Raw genomic sequence first — 18,674 nt, forward strand, 5'->3', positions numbered from 1 at the left:
TCCTCTGTATGATCACTATCAGTTAGTGAAATTAAAAAGGTGTGTGTGTGTGTGAGCATGCGTGTGGGATTCGAGAAAGATGTAATGATAGACTTATCATTATGTCTCCAGAGACGGCTATTAGCAGTGCATATTAAAGCCATGATCAGGGGATGATCGTAGCACTTCAGAGGAGGAGATCAATTACAGACTGCAACAGAGGAGATACGTTCAGGAGATTGTTCCTGGAGGATCATAACGCGCTACCAAAATAATGTCTCTGAGTCATTTTTTTTTTTTTTGTGTGTAAATAAATAATTTGTGAAGTGCTGATGAGGTTCCTGTCACATTGAAATTTCAAATCCCAGCTAGCGCATAACGTTCTGAGAACCATATGTTTCTTAGGGCTTGGTGAAAGCGTGGTTGTCCTGTAGTTATTTTACATACAACCTTCCCACAACGTTCTGGGAATGGTGCATGATAGTTGCTTGGCTTTGGAACATTCTCAGCACATTTTAAGGAACTTGACAAAATAACATTTTCTTGGTATTTCATTACCTTAACAGAATGTTTCCTAAAAGTTCAATTTAACATTTCATTTCAATTTTGGTAGTGTTATAGGAACATTCTCCAACTGGTTTGGATTGGGAATGTTCTCAAATAGTTCAGAGAACGTTAAGAAACAACATACTTTTGTTGGAATTTCAGTACTTCAGCATAACGTTTTCCTACAGGCTTCCTTATGGTTCTATTTCAAAATTAACTTTCCCAGAACAGGCAACATTTTCACTTCCGTTCTCAAAATGTTTGAAAGACTTTCGGTTTTACCGGTCAGAAAATGTATGGCTTCATTCCCAGAACCAATGGGAAACCAAAAACGTATGTTCCCACAACTTCCAAACAATCAAATATGCTAGCTGGGAAGTGGCTTTAACAGTATTGAGGGAGCTAAATTAGCAAACAATGGACTATTTACCAGATTGACAGAGTTATGTATTGGCTAGCCCTGATAGTTTCACAAATAATCTAAAAACAATCTTTATCGTGGTTTGATTATTAATCTAATAGCTACCATAATTCAATGTTTAACACCTGTACTGTACAAACCATCTCTAACTTTCTACAACAGGTTGGTCCAAACAAGCATTGTTATTGGTTGAGAAACGTTCTAAGACATGCAACAACAACAACAGCAACAACAACAACTGTTTTATTTTCTACTTAGAATCCACCGTCTCATCAGCCCAGCCAGGCAATTCATTCACTTCATCTCCACTGGAAAACGCGTCTAGACATTATTACCCATTGCTTAGCGACAACGAGGGATTGAACAAAAGTTGCCGTCTGCCTCTCCGACCTTTGCAGCATTGTTTCAAGTTTGAATAGCGCTCTCCACCCGCCCATATGAACATGTCAGGACGAGACAGACAACATTTTCCGATACTGGCGAAACCATACATCAGCATAATGTTTCTGGATATATATATACAAAGACATGACAATAGAAGAACAGGTAAAATGAAATTAAGTTTGAAGTAATTGTGTTAGCTGTGTAGTTGGCTAGAATTAACTAGAAAGGGGGAAAAGCTTGTAGTGGGTGATTTTATAAATAAATAGTCAGTGTTATGATTACAATTATTCCCCTTTCTGGATATTTGGTCCGGCAGTAGGCTACAAGTGTAGCCTGTAGTGTATTTCTGCTTAATGAGCAAGACGATCGAGGCAGTAAATTCAGCACCACGGACAGCGCTATAACTGTCAGCAGCTGCACTAGCTGTGCCTGCCCATAGCAACCTGCCAGAACAAACGGTGCCAATCGAACGAGCGACCTGAGGGTTTGGCTGGTAACGATGCCATTGATCTACGGTACTCGGCTGTCGCCTCGTACCTACAACAGCAACACAGCCGTGCTAATAAAAAAAATAGTTTAACAAGGCCCTTTCGTTTACAATTGCTTCAGTAACCTTTGTTCTGTTCTCCTCTTCTGCCTCCAGTGCGGACGGTGAGTTCGCCGTGACCCACATGACCAAGGCCCACCTGTTCCACAATGGGAAGGTGCGCTGGGTCCCCCCGGCCATCTATAAGTCCTCCTGTTCTATAGACGTCACCTTCTTCCCCTTTGACCAGCAGAACTGTAAGATGAAGTTTGGCTCCTGGACCTACGATAAAGCTAAGATTGACCTGGAACGCATTGAGGTATGGGGGTTGTATCAAGCAAGCAAGTAATGTTGTAAATGTGTTGTACAAGATGTATGTACAGTGTTTAGTTTTTATACAGTAGTTCTAGATCTGTTTTGTGTTTTTGCTAACTCCATTGCTGTCAGTAGCTTTAGTTTACATCCAATTGGTGACAGATTTTCATGTTAATATTCTAGAATCCGCATAAAGAAAATGACAATTTTCCCACCAGTGGTGTTTCCACCAAACAGACTTGTCGATTATAAATCAGTGCGTGATGACGTAGTGTACACATAATGTACTTTTTCATTTAAGTTTTCAAGTACCAAATAAGTTCAATGTGTTTCCATCGCATTTTCTACGGATAGTTTTGTCACAAAAACTGTTGCGTTAAATAGCAAATGTGCCCACTCTGGTCTTGGCACGTGCGCTCTAACCAACAGCTGGCAGATACAGTGCGGGTAGGATAGTCTACATGACATTATTATGGATAATCGCAATAATGTTTTAATTTGTCAAATGGCAGTCAAGCATCGATCATCATGTGACCAGAATAAGACCCTCAATATTTATTGGTTAAGGAGCATCAAGATCACCGTGCACTTTCATCACCCTGTGAAGTTCATCATAACTTATTTCATCTGTAACCTAAAACTGCATTCTTTCCCGAGTCGTAGTGGGAGGACCATACCGTATCATCACACACAACATTTCATTGCGTGACTGCAAGTTTACTTCGATACGATGGTTATTATATCAATTTTTGCGCATAAAGGCATTTCCACCGCCATTTCTCGCATAATACATTTTACCGACACAAAAACACCCCACCATGTCGAACAAACAAATTGTCTGTCTGCATTTATAAAATTGTACCGCAACTTCCTGTTTCCATCACAGCTGTCGTAATTTAGTTTTTATATGCTATCACTTTACATGCATAAAAACTGCGTGTAAAGTACATGTTGGATAAAACGTTTAATGACAGGCCTGACGGAAACAGAACATTTCTTGGTAAACTTTCCAAATGTAAACAAAACAAAAAAGGTGGGATCTTTGTGTCTGTAAAATTAATTATGTGAGAAATGTCGGTGGAAAGGCTTATGTACAAATATTGATATGATAACCATCATATCAAAGTAAACTTGGGAGTCACGCGATGACGTGTGGTCCTCCCACTACGACTCGTCGGGAAAGTATGCAGTTTATTAGGCTACAAATGAAATAAGTTATGATCAACTTCACAAGGTGGTGAAAGTGCACAGTGATGAGCTTGATGCTCCTTTCCAATAAAACTCAAGGGTCTTATTCTGGTGACGTGATCATTGATGCTTGGCTGCCGTTTGACAAATCTCGCTCTTTTGTCAATAATAATCTCATCATGCAGGCTATACGTAGAGGTGGAAAAAGTACCCAATTGTCATACTTGAGTAAAAGAAAAGATACCTTAATAGAAAATGACTCAAGTAAAGTGACAGTAAAATACTACTTGACTAAAAGTCTAAAAGTATTTGGTTTTAAATATACAGTGCATTCGGAAAGCATTCAGACCCCTTGACTTTTTCCACATTTTGTAACGTTACAGCCTTATTCTAAAATTGATTAAATCGTCCCCCCCCCCCTCATCAATCTACACACAATACCCCATAATGACAAAGCAAAAACAGGTTTTAGATTTTTCTTGCAAATGTATACGAAAAAAACCTAAACTATCACATTTACATAAGTATTCAGATCCTTTACTCAGTACTTTGTTGAAGCACCTTTGGCAGCGATTACAGCCTCAAGTCTTCTTGGGTATGACGCTACAAGCTTGGCACACCTGTATTTGGAGAGTTTCTCCCAATCTTCTCTGCACAAGAACATTGAGACTTGTCCCGAAGCTACTCCTGCGTTGTGTCTTGGCTGTGTGCTTACGGGTTGTTGTCCTGTTGGAAGGTGAACCTTCGCCCCAATCTGAGGTCCTGAGCGCTCTGGAGCAGGTTTTCATCAAGGATATCTCTGTACCTTGCTCCGTTCATCTTTCCCTCGATCCTGACTAGTCTCCCAGTCCCTGCCACTAAAAAACATCCCCACAGCATGATGCTGCCACCATCATACTTCACCGTAGGGATGGTGCCAGGTTTCCTCCAGAGGTGACGCTTGGCATTCAGGCCAAAGAGTTCAATCTTGGTTTCATCAGACCAGAGAATTCTTGTTTCTCATGTTGTGAAAGTCCTTTAGGTGCCTTTTGGCAAACTCCAAGCGGGCTGTCATGTGCCTTTTACTGAGGAGTGGCTTCCGTCTGGCCACTCTACCATAACAGCCTGATTGGTGGAGTGCTGAAGAGATGGTTGTCCTTCTGGAAGGTTCTGCCATCTCCACAGAGGAACTCTGGAGCTCTGTCAGAGTGACCATCGGGTTCTTGGTCACCTCCCTGACCAAGGCCCTTCTCCTCCGATTGCTCAGTTTGTCCGGGCGGCCAGCTCTAGGAAGAGTCTTGGTGGTTCCAAACTTCTTCCATTTAAGAATGGTGGAGGCCACTGTTCTTGGGGACCTTCAATACTGCAGAAATGTTTTGGTACCATTCCCCAGATCTGTGCCTGTCTCGGAGCTCTACGGACAATTCCTTCGACCTCATGGCTTGGTTTTTGCTCTGACATGCACTGTCAACTGTGGGACCTTACATAGACAGGTGTGTGCCTTTCCAAGTCCAATCAATTGAATGTACACAGGTGGACTCCAATCAAGTTGTAGAAACATCTCAAGGATGATCAATGGAAACAGGATGCACCTGAAAATTAGCAAACATTTCTAAAAACCTGTTGTCGCCTTGTCATTATGGTGTATTGTGTGTAGATTGATGGAAAACAATTATTTAATCCATTTTAGAATAAGGCTTTAAAGTAACAAAATGTGGAAAAAGGGAAGGAGTCTGAATAGTTCCCAAATGCAGTTGCTAAAATATACTTAAGTATGAAAAGTAAAAGTATAAATCAATTCACATTCCTTATATTAAGCAAACCAAATGGCTCGAAATTGTAATTGTAATTTTATTTAATGCACATATTGTTTTTATGCGGATTTTATTCATATTCGTGTGAAAATCTGTCGCCAGTTGGATGGAAACCCAGCTAGTGTCAAGCCACACAGAGAGCAGAATTACACTGGCACCAGAGAAGTCTGACAGAATTACACTGGCACCAGAGAAGTCTGACAGAATTACACTGGCACCAGAGAAGTCTGACAGAATTACACTGGCACCAGAGAAGTCCGTGACAGAATCACACTGGCACCAGAGAAGTCTGGCAGAATCACACTGGCACCAGAGAAGTCTGCGACATAATCACACTGGCACCAGAGAAGTCTGTGACAGAATCACACTGGCACCAGAGAAGTCTGCGACAGAATCACACTGGCACCAGAGAAGTCTGTGACAGAATCACACTGGCACCAGAGAAGTCTGTGACAGAATCACACTGGCACCAGAGAAGTCTGTGACAGAATCACACTGGCACCAGAGAAGTCTGTGACAGAATCACACTGGCACCAGAGAAGTCTGTGACAGAATCACACTGGCACCAGATAAGTCTGTGACAGAATCACACTGGCACCAGATAAGTCTGTGACAGAATCACACTGGCACCAGAGAAGTCTGCGACAGAATCACACTGGCACCAGAGAAGTCTGCGACAGAATCACACTGGCACCAGAGAAGTCTGCGACAGAATCACACTGGCACCAGAGAAGTCTGCGACAGAATCACACTGGCACCAGAGAAGTCTGCGACAGAATCACACTGGCACCAGAGAAGTCTGTGACAGAATCACACTGGCACCAGAGAAGTCTGTGACAGAATCACACTGGCACCAGAGAAGTATGTGACAGAATCACACTGGCACCAGAGAAGTATGTGACAGAATTACACTGGCACCAGAGAAGTCTGTGACAGAATTACACTGGAACCAGAGAAGTCTGTGACAGAATCACACTGGCACCAGAGAAGTCTGTGACAGAATCACACTGGCACCAGAGAAGTCTGTGACAATTTTCCCCAAAGGGACACTAAAGTACATCTCTATCCCCTAGAACACTGTGGATCTGAACCACTATATTTATACAGTATGATATAAGCTTATAGATGACTTGTGAAGCATCTATGTAGTTCTTGTGATGCCTTTATGTATGCCATATGAAGCCTTTTATAGAGTGGGACGGTTGATCTCTATTCCCTAGAACACTGTGGATCTGAACAACTACTGGGAGAGTGGAGAGTGGGCCATCATCAATGCAGTGGGAACATACAACACCAAGAAGTACGACTGCTGTCATGAGATCTACCCTGATATCACATACTTCTTCATCATCAGACGGCTGCCTCTCTTCTACACCATCAACCTGATCATCCCCTGTCTGCTCATCTCCTGTCTCACCGTCCTAGTCTTCTATCTCCCTTCAGGTAGGTCCTGGTCTCCCCTCAGGTAGGTCCTGGTCTCCCCTCAGGTAGGTCCTGGTCCCCTGTCTCCCCTCAGGTAGGTCCTAGTCTTCTGTCTCCCCTCAGGTAGGTCCTAGTCTTCTGTCTCCCCTCAGGTAGGTCCTGGTCTTCTGTCTCCCCTCAGGTAGGTCCTGGTCTCCCCTCAGGTAGGTCCTAGTCTTCTGTCTCCCCTCAGGTAGGTCCTAGTCTTCTGTCTCCCCTCAGGTAGGTCCTAGTCTTCTGTCTCCCCTCAGGTAGGTCCTAGTCTTCTGTCTCCCCTCAGGTAGGTCCTGGTCTTCTGTCTCCCCTCAGGTAGGTCCTGGTCTCCCCTCAGGTAGGTCCTGGTCTCCCCTCAGGTAGGTCCTGGTCTCCTGTCTCCCCTCAGGTAGGTCCTGGTCTCCTGTCTCCCCTCAGGTAGGTCCTGGTCTCCTGTCTCCCCTCAGGTAGGTCCTAGTCTTCTGTCTCCCCTCAGGTAGGTCCTAGTCTTCTGTCTCCCCTCAGGTAGGTCCTGGTCTCCTGTCTCCCCTCAGGTAGGTCCTGGTCTCAGGTAGGTCTAAGTAGGTTAATAGAGGGAAGCTGTAAATATTCAGAATGTTACCGGTGTGAAACGGCTATCTAGTTAGCGGTGACGCTATTAGCGTTTCAATCGGTGACGTCACTCGATCAGACCATGAAGTATTTGTTGTTTCCCTTGCTCTGCAAGAGCCGCAGCTTTTTTGGAGCGATAAGTAACGATGCTTTGTTGGTGACTGTTGTTCAATGTGTTCAGAGGGTCGTGCCTAGGTTGGGGCAAGAGAAACGGAAGCAAAACTGTTTCAATTTTAGCTAACATCCCCATCTAGTGGAGCTGTTGGAACATCACAGGTTGTTACAACTGAAAATAGTCCAGATTTGACATACATATTGTATATTTATTTGTTTATGTTAGTAACAGTTACAGAAATTCAATAAAATGTTATATGCAATTAAAACAAATGAATTTCTCTAAGCTGACCATTCACAATGGACAGAAATTAAAAACCAAACATTTATTTCATCAACCAAACATGGCATAATAAATGTCTGCATCCATACTGCACGCAAGAAGAAAAAAAGGTACGTTAAAAAGCGAGAAAAAAAATCTATCAGATGGACATCAACTGTAAAAACATTTATATCCTATTTTACTCGATCAATAAAGCTACAGACAGTTTAGAAGCCTTAGTCCAGCACTGGGAGAAGAGTAGGGAACAAGGGGTCTTTCCTCCAGACCTGAAGCTCAATACCGGAGGCTTTCTTTAAGTTCTATACAGAGAACAAAACAACAACACGCACATCAGACAACATGACAGACCATTCACTCATTCTATAGAAGACCTTTAAAGATTAAATTGTTGAAAGGGGTTTATATGGACAAGATTATTACGTCAAAGGACTATTTATGATCTGATTCTATTTCGGTTCACAGATCTGAAGGACATAAATCAGTTAATGTAATTTATCTAATGCTCAAAAAGGAACCAATCCCTGTGATTCTCACCTGCTGGTGGGCGGTTCTTCCTGGTTTTGTAAATAGTAACTATGGCAACCACGACGGTCAGTGCCACAAAGACAACTATGTCGATGGACAGCTGGACACCGTTACTGGTACCTGGCACCATGATGGTTTGTGCCACAAAGACAACTATGTCGATAAACAACTGGACACCGTCAGTGGTACCTGGACAATAGGACAGACAGTGATCAAACACAAACCTTGATGTATTCAACACAGAAACTGTTTTAAGTGAGAAGTAGGAAGGTCTGAAGCTGAAAAATGTAAAGCAAGGTGTTTAACACAAAGCAGCCACTAGAGGATGCTAATTACCAACAATATTTTATCCCTGAATAATGTTCATGAGCTGAGAAAAGCTTCCCCTTTTGAACATGATCATTTCTAGTTGTGCATAAATGAAGACTGGTTGTTCAGACTATCTACTAAATAACATCTTACCAAGTGCACCTGGAGAAGTGGGATTTGGCTTCACAGAGGGAGCAGGACTTGGGCCTGTTGGTCACATTAGAAAGTAGGTGAATATCAGCGGTGGCTGGTGGCACTTAAAATAAAGAGGACGGCGCTCACGGTAATGGCTGGAACGGAATGGTATCAAACACATTAAACGTGTGGTTCCCATGTTGATAACATTCCACTCCAGTCATTATTATGAGCCCGTCCTCCCCTCACCACCCTTCTCTGGAATACGGACAACCGATTTTGCAGTCAAAGGCTGATTTTATGAGTAGTTGATGATGAAATGGGAGATATCTATGTGATAATGTCTACCTGATAATGTGAAGTCCAGGAAGGTCTTCACTTCTCCATGGTTTTCCGCCTGACACCTCCACTTCCTGTTGTTGTCCTTCCTCTGGAGGGTCACAGTCAGAGTGATGTCACAGTCAGTCGTCTTTGTGAGCTGGTATCTGGAGTCCCCCTGCAGCTCGGTACCGGTCTCATCCACCCAGCGCAGTCTATCATATAAGAAACAGCTTCCAGTTCCACCCCAGGTGGTCTGAACGCACCTTAAGGTCACCGGTCGATCAGGCTTTAGATCTATCACTGGGGTGGACAATGACACTAAGACAGAAAAATAAGATATTTTAACTTAACTGTTACATGCAATACGTGTATTAAAGTATTCCTTTGACTAAAAAACCCACTGGGTTGAAACAGTAATACTCACTGCTTAGAAGAATCAGATTCACGAAAGCGACCTCTCCGTGTTGTGGTCCACCCTCTGTGAGGTATTGTAGACACTGGTATTGTCCAGCATCCTCAGCTCTGACATTCTGAACGTGGAGAGAGCAGTCAGACTCCACCCTCAGTCTCTCAGCTCTCGCCGAGGTTTCTGTTCTAATCTGTCCTCCACGAACCAACTCAGTGATGGGCTGCGGAGATCTCCAAAAGAGCCATGTAGTTGACGAGCAGTTTGGATAAACCACGTTGGCACACGGCAAACTGACATCATTTCCCACATTGGAGTACAGACAGTCACCACTGACACCTGGATAGAAAAAGTCTCTTTTTGTACACATTTCGTTTTTTTCCTTTGTACAGTTACATGCTGAAATATAGTGCCTTGCAAAAGTATTCATCCCCCTTTGGTGTTTTTCCTATTTTGTTGCATTACAACCTGTAATTTAAATGGATTTTCATTTAATGTAATGGACATACACAAAATAGTCCAAATTGGTGAAGTGGAATGAAAAAAAATTACTTATTTCAAAAAATTCTAAAATATAAATAACGGAAAAGTGGTGCGTGCATATGAAGCTCCTAAATCAGATCTGGTGCAACCAATTACCTTCAGAAGTCACATATTAGTTAAATAAAGTCCACCTGTGTGCAAGCTAAGTGTCACATGATCTGTCACATGATCTCAGTATACAGTGGGGAGAACAAGTATTTGATACACTGCCGATTTTGCAGGTTTTCCTACTTACAAAGCATGTAGAGGTCTGTAATTTTTATCATAGGTTCACTTCAACTGTGAGAGACGGAATCTAAAACAAAAATCCAGAAAATCATATTGTATGATTTTTAAGTAATTAATTTACATTTTATTGCATGACATAAGTATTTGATACATCAGAAAAGCAGGACTTAATATTTGGTACAGAAACCTTTGTTTGCAATTACAGAGATCATACGTTTCCTGTAGGTCTTGACCAGGTTTGCACACACTGCAGCAGGGATTTTGGCCCACTCCTCCATACAGACCTTCTCCAGATCCTTCAGGTTTCGGGGCTGTCGCTGGGCAATACAGACTTTCAGCTCCCTTCAAAGATTTTCTATTGGGTTCAGGTCTGTAGACTGGCTAGGCCACTCCAGGACCTTGAGATGCTTCTTACGGAGCCACTCCTCAGTTGTCCTGGCTGTGTGTTTCGGGTCGTTGTCATGCTGGAAGACCCAACCACGACCCATCTTCAATGCTCTTACTGAGGGAAGGAGGTTGTTCGCCAAGATCTCGCGATACATGGCCCCATCCATCCTCCCCTCAATATGGTGCAATCGTCCTGTCCCCTTTGCAGAAAAGCATCCCCAAAGAATGATGTTTCCACCTCCATGCTTCTTGGTTGGGATGGTGTTCTTGGGGTTGTACTCATCCTTCTTCTTCCTCCAAACACGGCGAGTGGAGTTTAGACCAAAAAGCTATATTTTTGTCTCATCAGACCACATTACCTTCTCCCATTCCTCCTCTGGATCATCCAGATGGTCATTGGCAAACTTCAGACGGGCCTGGACATGCGCTTGCTTGAGCAGGTGGACCTTGCGTGCGCTGCAGGATTTTAATCCATGACGGCGTAGTGTGTTACTAATGGTTTTCTTTGAGACTGTGGTCCCAGCTCTCTTCAGGTCATTGACCAGGTCCTGCCGTGTAGTTCTGGGCTGATCCCTCACCTTCCTCATGATCATTGATGCCCCACGAGGTGAGATCTTGCATGGAGCCCCAGACCGAGGGTGATTGACCGTCATCTTGAACTTCTTCCATTTTCTAATAATTGCGCCAACAGTTGTTGCCTTCTCACCAAGCTGCTTGCCTATTGTCCTGTAGCCCATCCCAGCCTTGTGCAGGTCTACAATTTTATCCCTGATGTCCTTACACAGCTCTCTGGTCTTGGCCATTGTGGAGAGGTTGGAGTCTGTTTGATTGAGTGTGTGGACAGGTGTCTTTTATACAGGTAACGAGTTCAAACAGGTGCAGTTAATACAGGTAATGAGTGGAGAACAGGAGGGCTTCTTAAAGAAAAACTAACAGGTCTGTGAGAGCCGGAATTCTTACTGGTTGGTAGGTGATCAAATACTTATGTCATGCAATAAAATGCAAATGAATTACTTAAAAATCATACAATGTGATTTTCTGGATTTTTGTTGAAGTGTACCTATGATAACAATTACAGACCTCTACATGCTTTGTAAGTAGGAAAACCTGCGAAATCGGCAGTGTATCAAATACTTGTTCTCCCCACTGTATATATATATATAAGTGTCACATGATCTGTCACATGATCTCAGTATATATACACCTGTTCTGAAAGGCCCCAGAGTCTGCAACACCACTAAGAAAGGGCACCACCAAGCAAACTGCACCATGAAGACCAAGGAGCTCTCCAAACAGGTCAGGGACAAAGTTTGTGGAGAAGTACAGATCAGGGTTGGGTTATAAAATAATATCTGAAACTTTGAACATCCCACTGAGCACCATTAAATCCATTATAAAAAAATGGAAAGAATATGGCACCACAACAAACCTGCCAAGAGAGGGCCACCCACCAAAACTCACGGACCAGGCAAGGAGGGCATTAATCAGAGAGGCAACAAAGACACCAAAGATAACCCTGAAGGAGCTGCAAAGCTCCATAGCGGAGATTGGAGTATCTGTCCATAGGACCACTTTAAGCCGTACACTCCACAGAGCTGGGCTTTACGGAAGAGTGGCCAGAAAAAAAGCCGTTGCTTAAAGAAAGAAATAAGCAAACACGTTTGGTGTTTGCCAAAAAGCATGTGGGAGACTCCCCAAACATATGGAAGAAGGTACTCTGGTCAGATGAGATTATAATTGAGCTTTTCGGCCATAAAGGTAAAATGTCTGGCGCAAACCCAACACCTCTCATCACCCTGAGAACACCATCCCCACAGTGAACCATGGTGGTGGCAGCATCATGCTGTGGGGATGTTTTTCCATCGGCAGGGACTGGGAAACTGGTCAGAATTGAAGGAATGATGGATGGCGCTAAATACAAGGAAATTCTTGAGGGAAACCTGTTTCAGTCTTCTGGAGATTTGAGACTGGGACGGACGGAGGTTCACCTTCCAGCAGGACAATGACCCTAAGCACACTGCTAAAGGAACATTTGAGTGGTTTAAGGGGAAACATTCAAATGTCTTGGAATGGCCTAGTCAAAGCCCAGACCTCAATCCAATTGAGAATCTGTGGTATGACTTAAAGATTGCTGTACACCAGCGGAACCGATCCAACTTGAAGGAGCTGGAGCAGTGTTCCCTTGAAGAATGGGCAAAAATCCCAGTGGCTAGATGTGCCAAGCTTATAGAGACATACCCCAAGAGACTTGCAGCTGTAATTGCTGCAAAAGGTGGCTCTACAAAGTATTGACTTTGGGGGGGTGAATAGTTAATGCACGCTCATGTTCTGTTTTTTTGTCTTATTTCTTGTTTGTTTCACAAGAAAACATATTTTGCATCTTCAAAGTGGTAGGCATGTTGTGTAAATCAAATGATACAACCCCCCCAAAAATCAATTTTAATTCCAGGTTGTAAGGCAACAAAATAGGAAAAATGCCAAGGGGGGTGAATACCTTCGCAAGCCACTGTACAAATACTGTGTTAACTAAATACATACATAATTAAATAAATAAAATTCTGAACTGTAGGCAAATAAAACCATGACAGGTGCTTATAGTGAACAATGAAACGCACTCTGTTGAGTTGAATGTATGACTCAAGTGTTTGAGATGTTGTTGAAATGACAGTCTAAGCCCCTTTCCCCCCCATAACATTCTGTAACTTACCAGTCAAGAGAAGAGCAGTGATCACTAGTTCCTTTCCCCCCATAACATTCTGTAACTTACCAGTCAAGAGAAGAGCAGTGATCACTAGTTCCATCAGAAGTCTATTGTGTTTGTCCACAGCCATGACACCTCTCTCGGTCTGTGTGATCTCTGTGCAGTAATACCCTATGGGGAAATTCATTTGAATTCAATCACTTTTTGACAGCATCTCTTTTGATTTAAACAACACTTTCCATACATGTTTGCCCATGGAAGAAGTGGTCAGAAAGTGACTTTTTGGACATGAATGCAGAAACATTCAGGTGATTAAAGGTGCTCGAAGTAGACCCATTTTACATACCCCACCACACCATGAGATAGCCATGTCTTCATCACTGGAAAATATCAACGGTTGAGTTTGCGATCATGTAAAAGCTTAAAAACTGTTTTGTCAAACTACTTTATTATTTCTAGAAAAAAAATGCAATAATGTCATTTTCAAACCTTTTAACGTATTATCTAAAAACGCATAAACTCCGATTTTCATATTTGCATATGTTGTAGTAAAACATAATCTGAGGTTTTTGTGATGTGCCCACCATCGGTTAAGACTCACTATGCTCTTCAATACAGGGTGGGTGTCATTTCAATCATAGAAATGTAATTCATAGAACGGATCTATCCCTTCAGACCACTGCAATTTAGCTGGTCCACCATTGACATTTTTATGGAATTTAAATTTTAACTTCTATTTATTTCCACAAAGATGACCGCAGGTCCACCCACCGTCGAATGTCAACTTAATGTATATTCTATTATCTATATTTCTATGGTTTCAATAGGTTTCCTATGGTGGATTGACAGTATACATTAAAACAACTGATATTTCCATTCAATTCAACATTATCAGATATGTGGCCCTCCAGTTGAAATTTCAATTTTATTCCCATTTTAGTACATTTATCAGCCCAAACATGACACCCACCCTGTATTCAAGAGCATGTTGTGTCTCAACTGATGGCAGGCACAACACAAAAACCTTAGATTATGTAAAATAGGGTCTATATAAAATATATATGAATATAAAAAAACTATTGAGTTTACTCGTTTTTAGATAATTGATGTTAAAGGTTCAAATATATACATGTTTTTTTTATACCTGCAATATGTAACTTTTTGGGCAACCTGGCCAAATTCACATAGAAATATGAGTTATAGATCTGTCATTCTCATTGAAAGCAAGTTTAAGAAGCAGTAGATCTGTTCTATGTGCACTATTTCTATGCTTCCCGTTCTTATGTTTTATTTTTGTGTCTTTTACTTTCGGTTTTGAACACCAGCTTCAAACAGCTGAAATTACAATATTTTTCGTTTTTGGGAAAAATATTTCACAGCGGTTTAGATGGTACAATGATTCTCTACACCATACTTGCTTGTGTTTTCACAAACTGAGAAATTAGGCAAACTATTAGATTTTTAGCAACCAGTAAATAGCAGAGTGATTTCTGCAAAGTGGCTCTGGACAATTAGCTCACAGTAGCAAGGTGCTAAATTCCTGACATCTATTGCCACTTGCGATTGTAAATTTGAATCCCGCACGGGGCGCAAAGAACATATTTAATATGTGGACTCACATTTTAAAAAGCGGTATTGTGTTGGGAAGAAACGTGCAATTATCTCCTTGAAAATGTAAGATTAGGAATTCAATCCGATCCCGCATTGCAGTAATCACGCAGTAGCTCTTTTTCCATTGATCAAATTAACTCAACTACTACCAGGGCGACCCCTCTCACAGGTAGCCTATGCTTTAACTTCTCAGAATTAGAATATTGTAAATAAAGGATTTGGAGAAAAAGAACAAAGTCCATCCCATGTGGGATTAGAACCCACAACCATAGAACTATGAGCCCACAACCATAGAACTATGAGCCCACAACCATAGAACTATGAGCCAACTATTTTAGCAGACTGCGCTACCAATCAGTCACAGTGGTTATCTCCGGTGTCCTCTGTGATTAGTGGGACAGTGAAGCATTTTGTAATCTATTGGCTCTGTACTCCAGCACTTTGTATTTGAAATGATACAATGACTGGAGGTTCAAGTGGATAAATCCTGAATTAATTGTGAATAATGACGAGTGAGAAAGTTACAGACGCACAAATATCATACCCCCTGTTATTGTAATGGTGAGCGGTTAGCATGCCTTGGGGATATGAATTTTGTGGGTCTGTAACATTCTCACTCATCATTATTCACGAGTCATTCAGGATTATCCGTAATCATGGTAGCATCCACATGAATGTAGAGGTGTTTAGAAACATTCCATTTTTATTTACAATAAAAGTGACAATACATTATTTACCATTAATTTCTATTGGGCACAAAATAATCTGAAACACAACCAAAACAAACAGTAAATGCATCCAACAAGTTTGTAGTCACAAGCTTGGTGTAATCATTGCATGCTAGGAATATGGGACCAAATACTAAACTTTTGACTACTTTAATACACATAAGTGAATTTGGCCCAATACTTTTGGTGCCCTAAAAAGGGGGGTTATTAATAGTCATTGTTTGATTTCAAATCCCAAATGTTGGAGTATAGAGCCAAAAGAAGTCCCAATAATTACAGAGGGCACTGTATTTCTTGTTATGATGGATGTAGCTACGAATATAAACGTATAATCCTCATAGCCAACATGTTTTTCTTCTTCGGAAAAGCACATGGATGTGTATGAAACGGTAAGCAAAAACTTAGAATTTGGTCATATGCCGAAATGTACCTTACTGCCTTTTATTTGGTGTAACATCAGTCTTCTAGGCAAGAAAGCATCGTGCTACATATCTAGGCAAGGAAGCATCATGCTAAATATATAGGCAAGGAAGCATCATTACATTTACATTACATTTTAGTCATTTAGCAGACGCTCTTATCCAGAGCGACTTACAGGAGCAATTGGGGTTAAGTGCCTTGCTCAAGGGCACATCGACAGATTTTTCACCTAGTCGACTCGGTGATTAGAACCAGCGACCTTTCGATTACTGGCACAACGCTCTTAACCACTAAGCTACCTGCCGCCCTATCATGCTAAATATATAGGCAAGGAAGTGTCATGCTAAATATATTGGCACACTCCACTTACCGAGACCATTGCCAAATAAGGCGCAATGTCGCCTGCTTTTATAGTATGCCTTGAGGTGATACCACCAAGCACATTTAAACATTTTTGTCCAGAAATTATAGAATAGTTTGAAAACCCTGTTTTGTAAGCTTTTAAATCATATCAATCTCAACCGTTTATCTTTTATCCATGATGAAGACATGGGTATCTCATGGTATGGTGGGGTATGTGAAATGGGTCAACTTTGAGCATCTTTATCTCTTGAATGTTTTGGCACTCAGGTCCAAAAAGTCACTTTTTGATCACTTCTACAAATGGGCAAATATGTATGGAAAGTTTTGTTCAAATCAAAAGGCATGCTGTCAAAAGGTAATTGAATTCAAATGGATTTACAATTACGTCTCTATACAGCACCATGATATCTTCGAAGTACAAGCAAAAATGTTACTTTTTGTGTAACTTAATACAACATCTGTATCATTTAGATTTTTTTATATTTATGTTCTGCAGATAAGTAGATCAAGATGTCATTACCCTATAAGCGTTTTTATGTAAGTTGTTGGGAAATTGGTCAAAGTAGTTGATTTTGTGTCCAGTCACATTGTCTGGGTAATAGAAAGTTCTACGCCAGTTAATTCAACAGTGGGAAGTTAGCTACATGAATGTAATTAGTGTGGTTACTAAAACATCTAAATCATTTGAATGGTATAAACTATTTATATTCCGATTTCACATTTAAATAGCAGAAAAGTGGACCAAGATTTCAAACACTAAGTTGTGTAAGTTGTTGGGAAAGTGGTCAACATTTCCGTTGTTTTCAAAAGTTGACAGAAAATGTGGTTGATGTGGTTTCTAAAAACAGTTGTATTGTTTTTGATCATTTCAAGTGGGGACTTTTGCTTTCGCAAGTCTCATTAAATATTAAATTAACCTTTTTAATTACCAAGTAACCTTATTTAATCGTTTTTGTTTTGGTTAAATTCACATTCGCCTATATTAGTTAATTGGCACTCGCCCAACAAGGAAATTAATAATTTATCAGTCTTCTTTCTTTTCCCTTTTATATTCTGTTTAGTTCATTCAGTTCAATTCATCCCTATTATTATTTTCACATTTTTAAATAATAAGTTCCTCATAAAATAGTAGTATAGGATGATCAAAACGTTATCGGCAAAAACGGACGGATCTCACCGGAGTTTGGAAGACGCGTCCGCTCTCATGAAACTTTATCCGTGATCCGTTTTGTAATCGACAACCAGCAAATAATCAGATCAGGAACACGATCAAGGTGCGCAATAGTAAATCCAAAACAAGGAAGTCTCACGGACTGTGTTTAGAAGGCGCCAGTGTTCTTCTATATCTTTGAAACTGGCGAGGTTCACCGGTTGTCTTGTCTCCCAGGGAAACTGTAGCTATCGCAGGTGGAGGGAAAAAAAAAAAGCCAATAATTAGCCGAATGGGCTACCGTCGCCTACCGCTGAACGTCATATAACCGCCCGACTAAAGCGAACATTTTTAATAACTAACCCAAAATAGACCACAGACTGTTGTTTCCAATGCAAGGAGGTGGGCAGAGCCAAGCACGAGTTAGCGAGAGCCTATTGGTGTGTTCTAGCATTTATTTGCATATTTCCGTTAGGGAACGCCTACTCTGTGAAGAGCGCATGTGCATTAACTAAATATGCCCTTGTAGTCTTTCTAAACAACGCAATTTTTTAGAACATTTGGAAAAGGGTAAAGTTTACTAAACTTAGTCCACTCTATTCATAACAGATTCTAGTTTTGGAAACAGAAAACTTTATTGAGTTAAAATGTTTCATTGATGAAAAAATTAGCAGAATGTCGGCCAAAATCCATTTTGCGCCATCTTCTCCCACTGCCGGCACTGGGCTTCATCTCACCACCATGTTTGGTAGTGTTTGGTAGTGAGTGGAAACGCCAACCGGATGTTTCACATTTATACATCCAGTGAAATATCTCTCTCATTGTTCCATCTGTCACTAGTCTTCTTCTTCCTCTTCTGTTTCTTCTTCTTCTTCTTTGGTATTATGGAAGTTCGCAAACAAATGTTATAGGTGCATGCTGCCACCTGCTGTGTTGGCTGTGTATCAGCCTACTATTCTGTAGTATTAATTCATTACACTTTGTGAAAAGATTGCCCTACCAACTAACCCTACACCCATTAAAACCTCATCAGTCTTCCACTACTTTGGCCCTGACTGCGTGACCTCTGCGTCTTATGCTGTTGTAACCGGTGTGAAAAGGCTAGCTAGTTAGCGGTGCACGCTAGTAGCGTTTCAATCGGTGACGTCACTCGCTCTGAGACCTTGAAGTAGTTGTTTCCCTTTGCTCTGCAAGGGCCGCGGCTTTTGTGGAGCGACGGTTAACGGTGCTTCAAGGGTGACTGTTGTCTATG

The 18,674-nt window shown here is 41.4% G+C and overlaps 2 protein-coding genes across 4 annotated transcripts in view; one reads left to right on the forward strand and one right to left on the reverse strand.

Moving 5' to 3' along the window:
* Positions 1-6,673, forward strand: part of LOC311121877 (neuronal acetylcholine receptor subunit alpha-2-like) — a gene marked incomplete at its 5' end in the record, with an annotated part of 32,297 nt that extends 25,624 nt beyond the window's left edge. Inside the window, 2 exons of the mRNA XM_084196317.1 lie at positions 1,974-2,175; positions 6,373-6,673. Of these exons, the coding sequence (XP_084052443.1) occupies positions 1,974-2,175; positions 6,373-6,621 (451 nt within the window). The 3' untranslated portion in view covers positions 6,622-6,673. The remainder of the gene's footprint in view (positions 1-1,973; positions 2,176-6,372) is intronic.
* An 821-nt stretch (positions 6,674-7,494) lies between these two features.
* Positions 7,495-17,830, reverse strand: LOC311121876 (uncharacterized protein). 3 transcript variants are annotated; one of them, XM_084196314.1, is made up of 7 exons: positions 17,450-17,830; positions 13,217-13,321; positions 9,310-9,630; positions 8,913-9,203; positions 8,583-8,636; positions 8,130-8,309; positions 7,495-7,894 (listed from the first exon to the last, which is right to left on the reverse strand). In XM_084196314.1, exons 2-7 carry the CDS (start codon positions 13,278-13,280, stop codon positions 7,869-7,871), a joined length of 936 nt encoding a protein of 311 aa, XP_084052440.1. In that variant the 5' UTR covers positions 13,281-13,321; positions 17,450-17,830; the 3' UTR covers positions 7,495-7,868. The 3 variants fall into 3 exon arrangements, with proteins under 3 accessions (XP_084052440.1, XP_084052441.1, XP_084052442.1); XM_084196315.1 differs by having other exon boundaries at positions 17,583-17,812; XM_084196316.1 differs by lacking the exons at positions 13,217-13,321; positions 17,450-17,830 and adding an exon at positions 13,157-13,216.
* Positions 17,831-18,674: the final 844 nt, after the last annotated feature.

Source organism: Coregonus lavaretus (genome assembly GCF_964263955.1).
Source record: "Coregonus lavaretus genome assembly, contig: HAP1_SCAFFOLD_4528, whole genome shotgun sequence".
NCBI lineage: Eukaryota > Metazoa > Chordata > Actinopteri > Salmoniformes > Salmonidae > Coregonus > Coregonus lavaretus.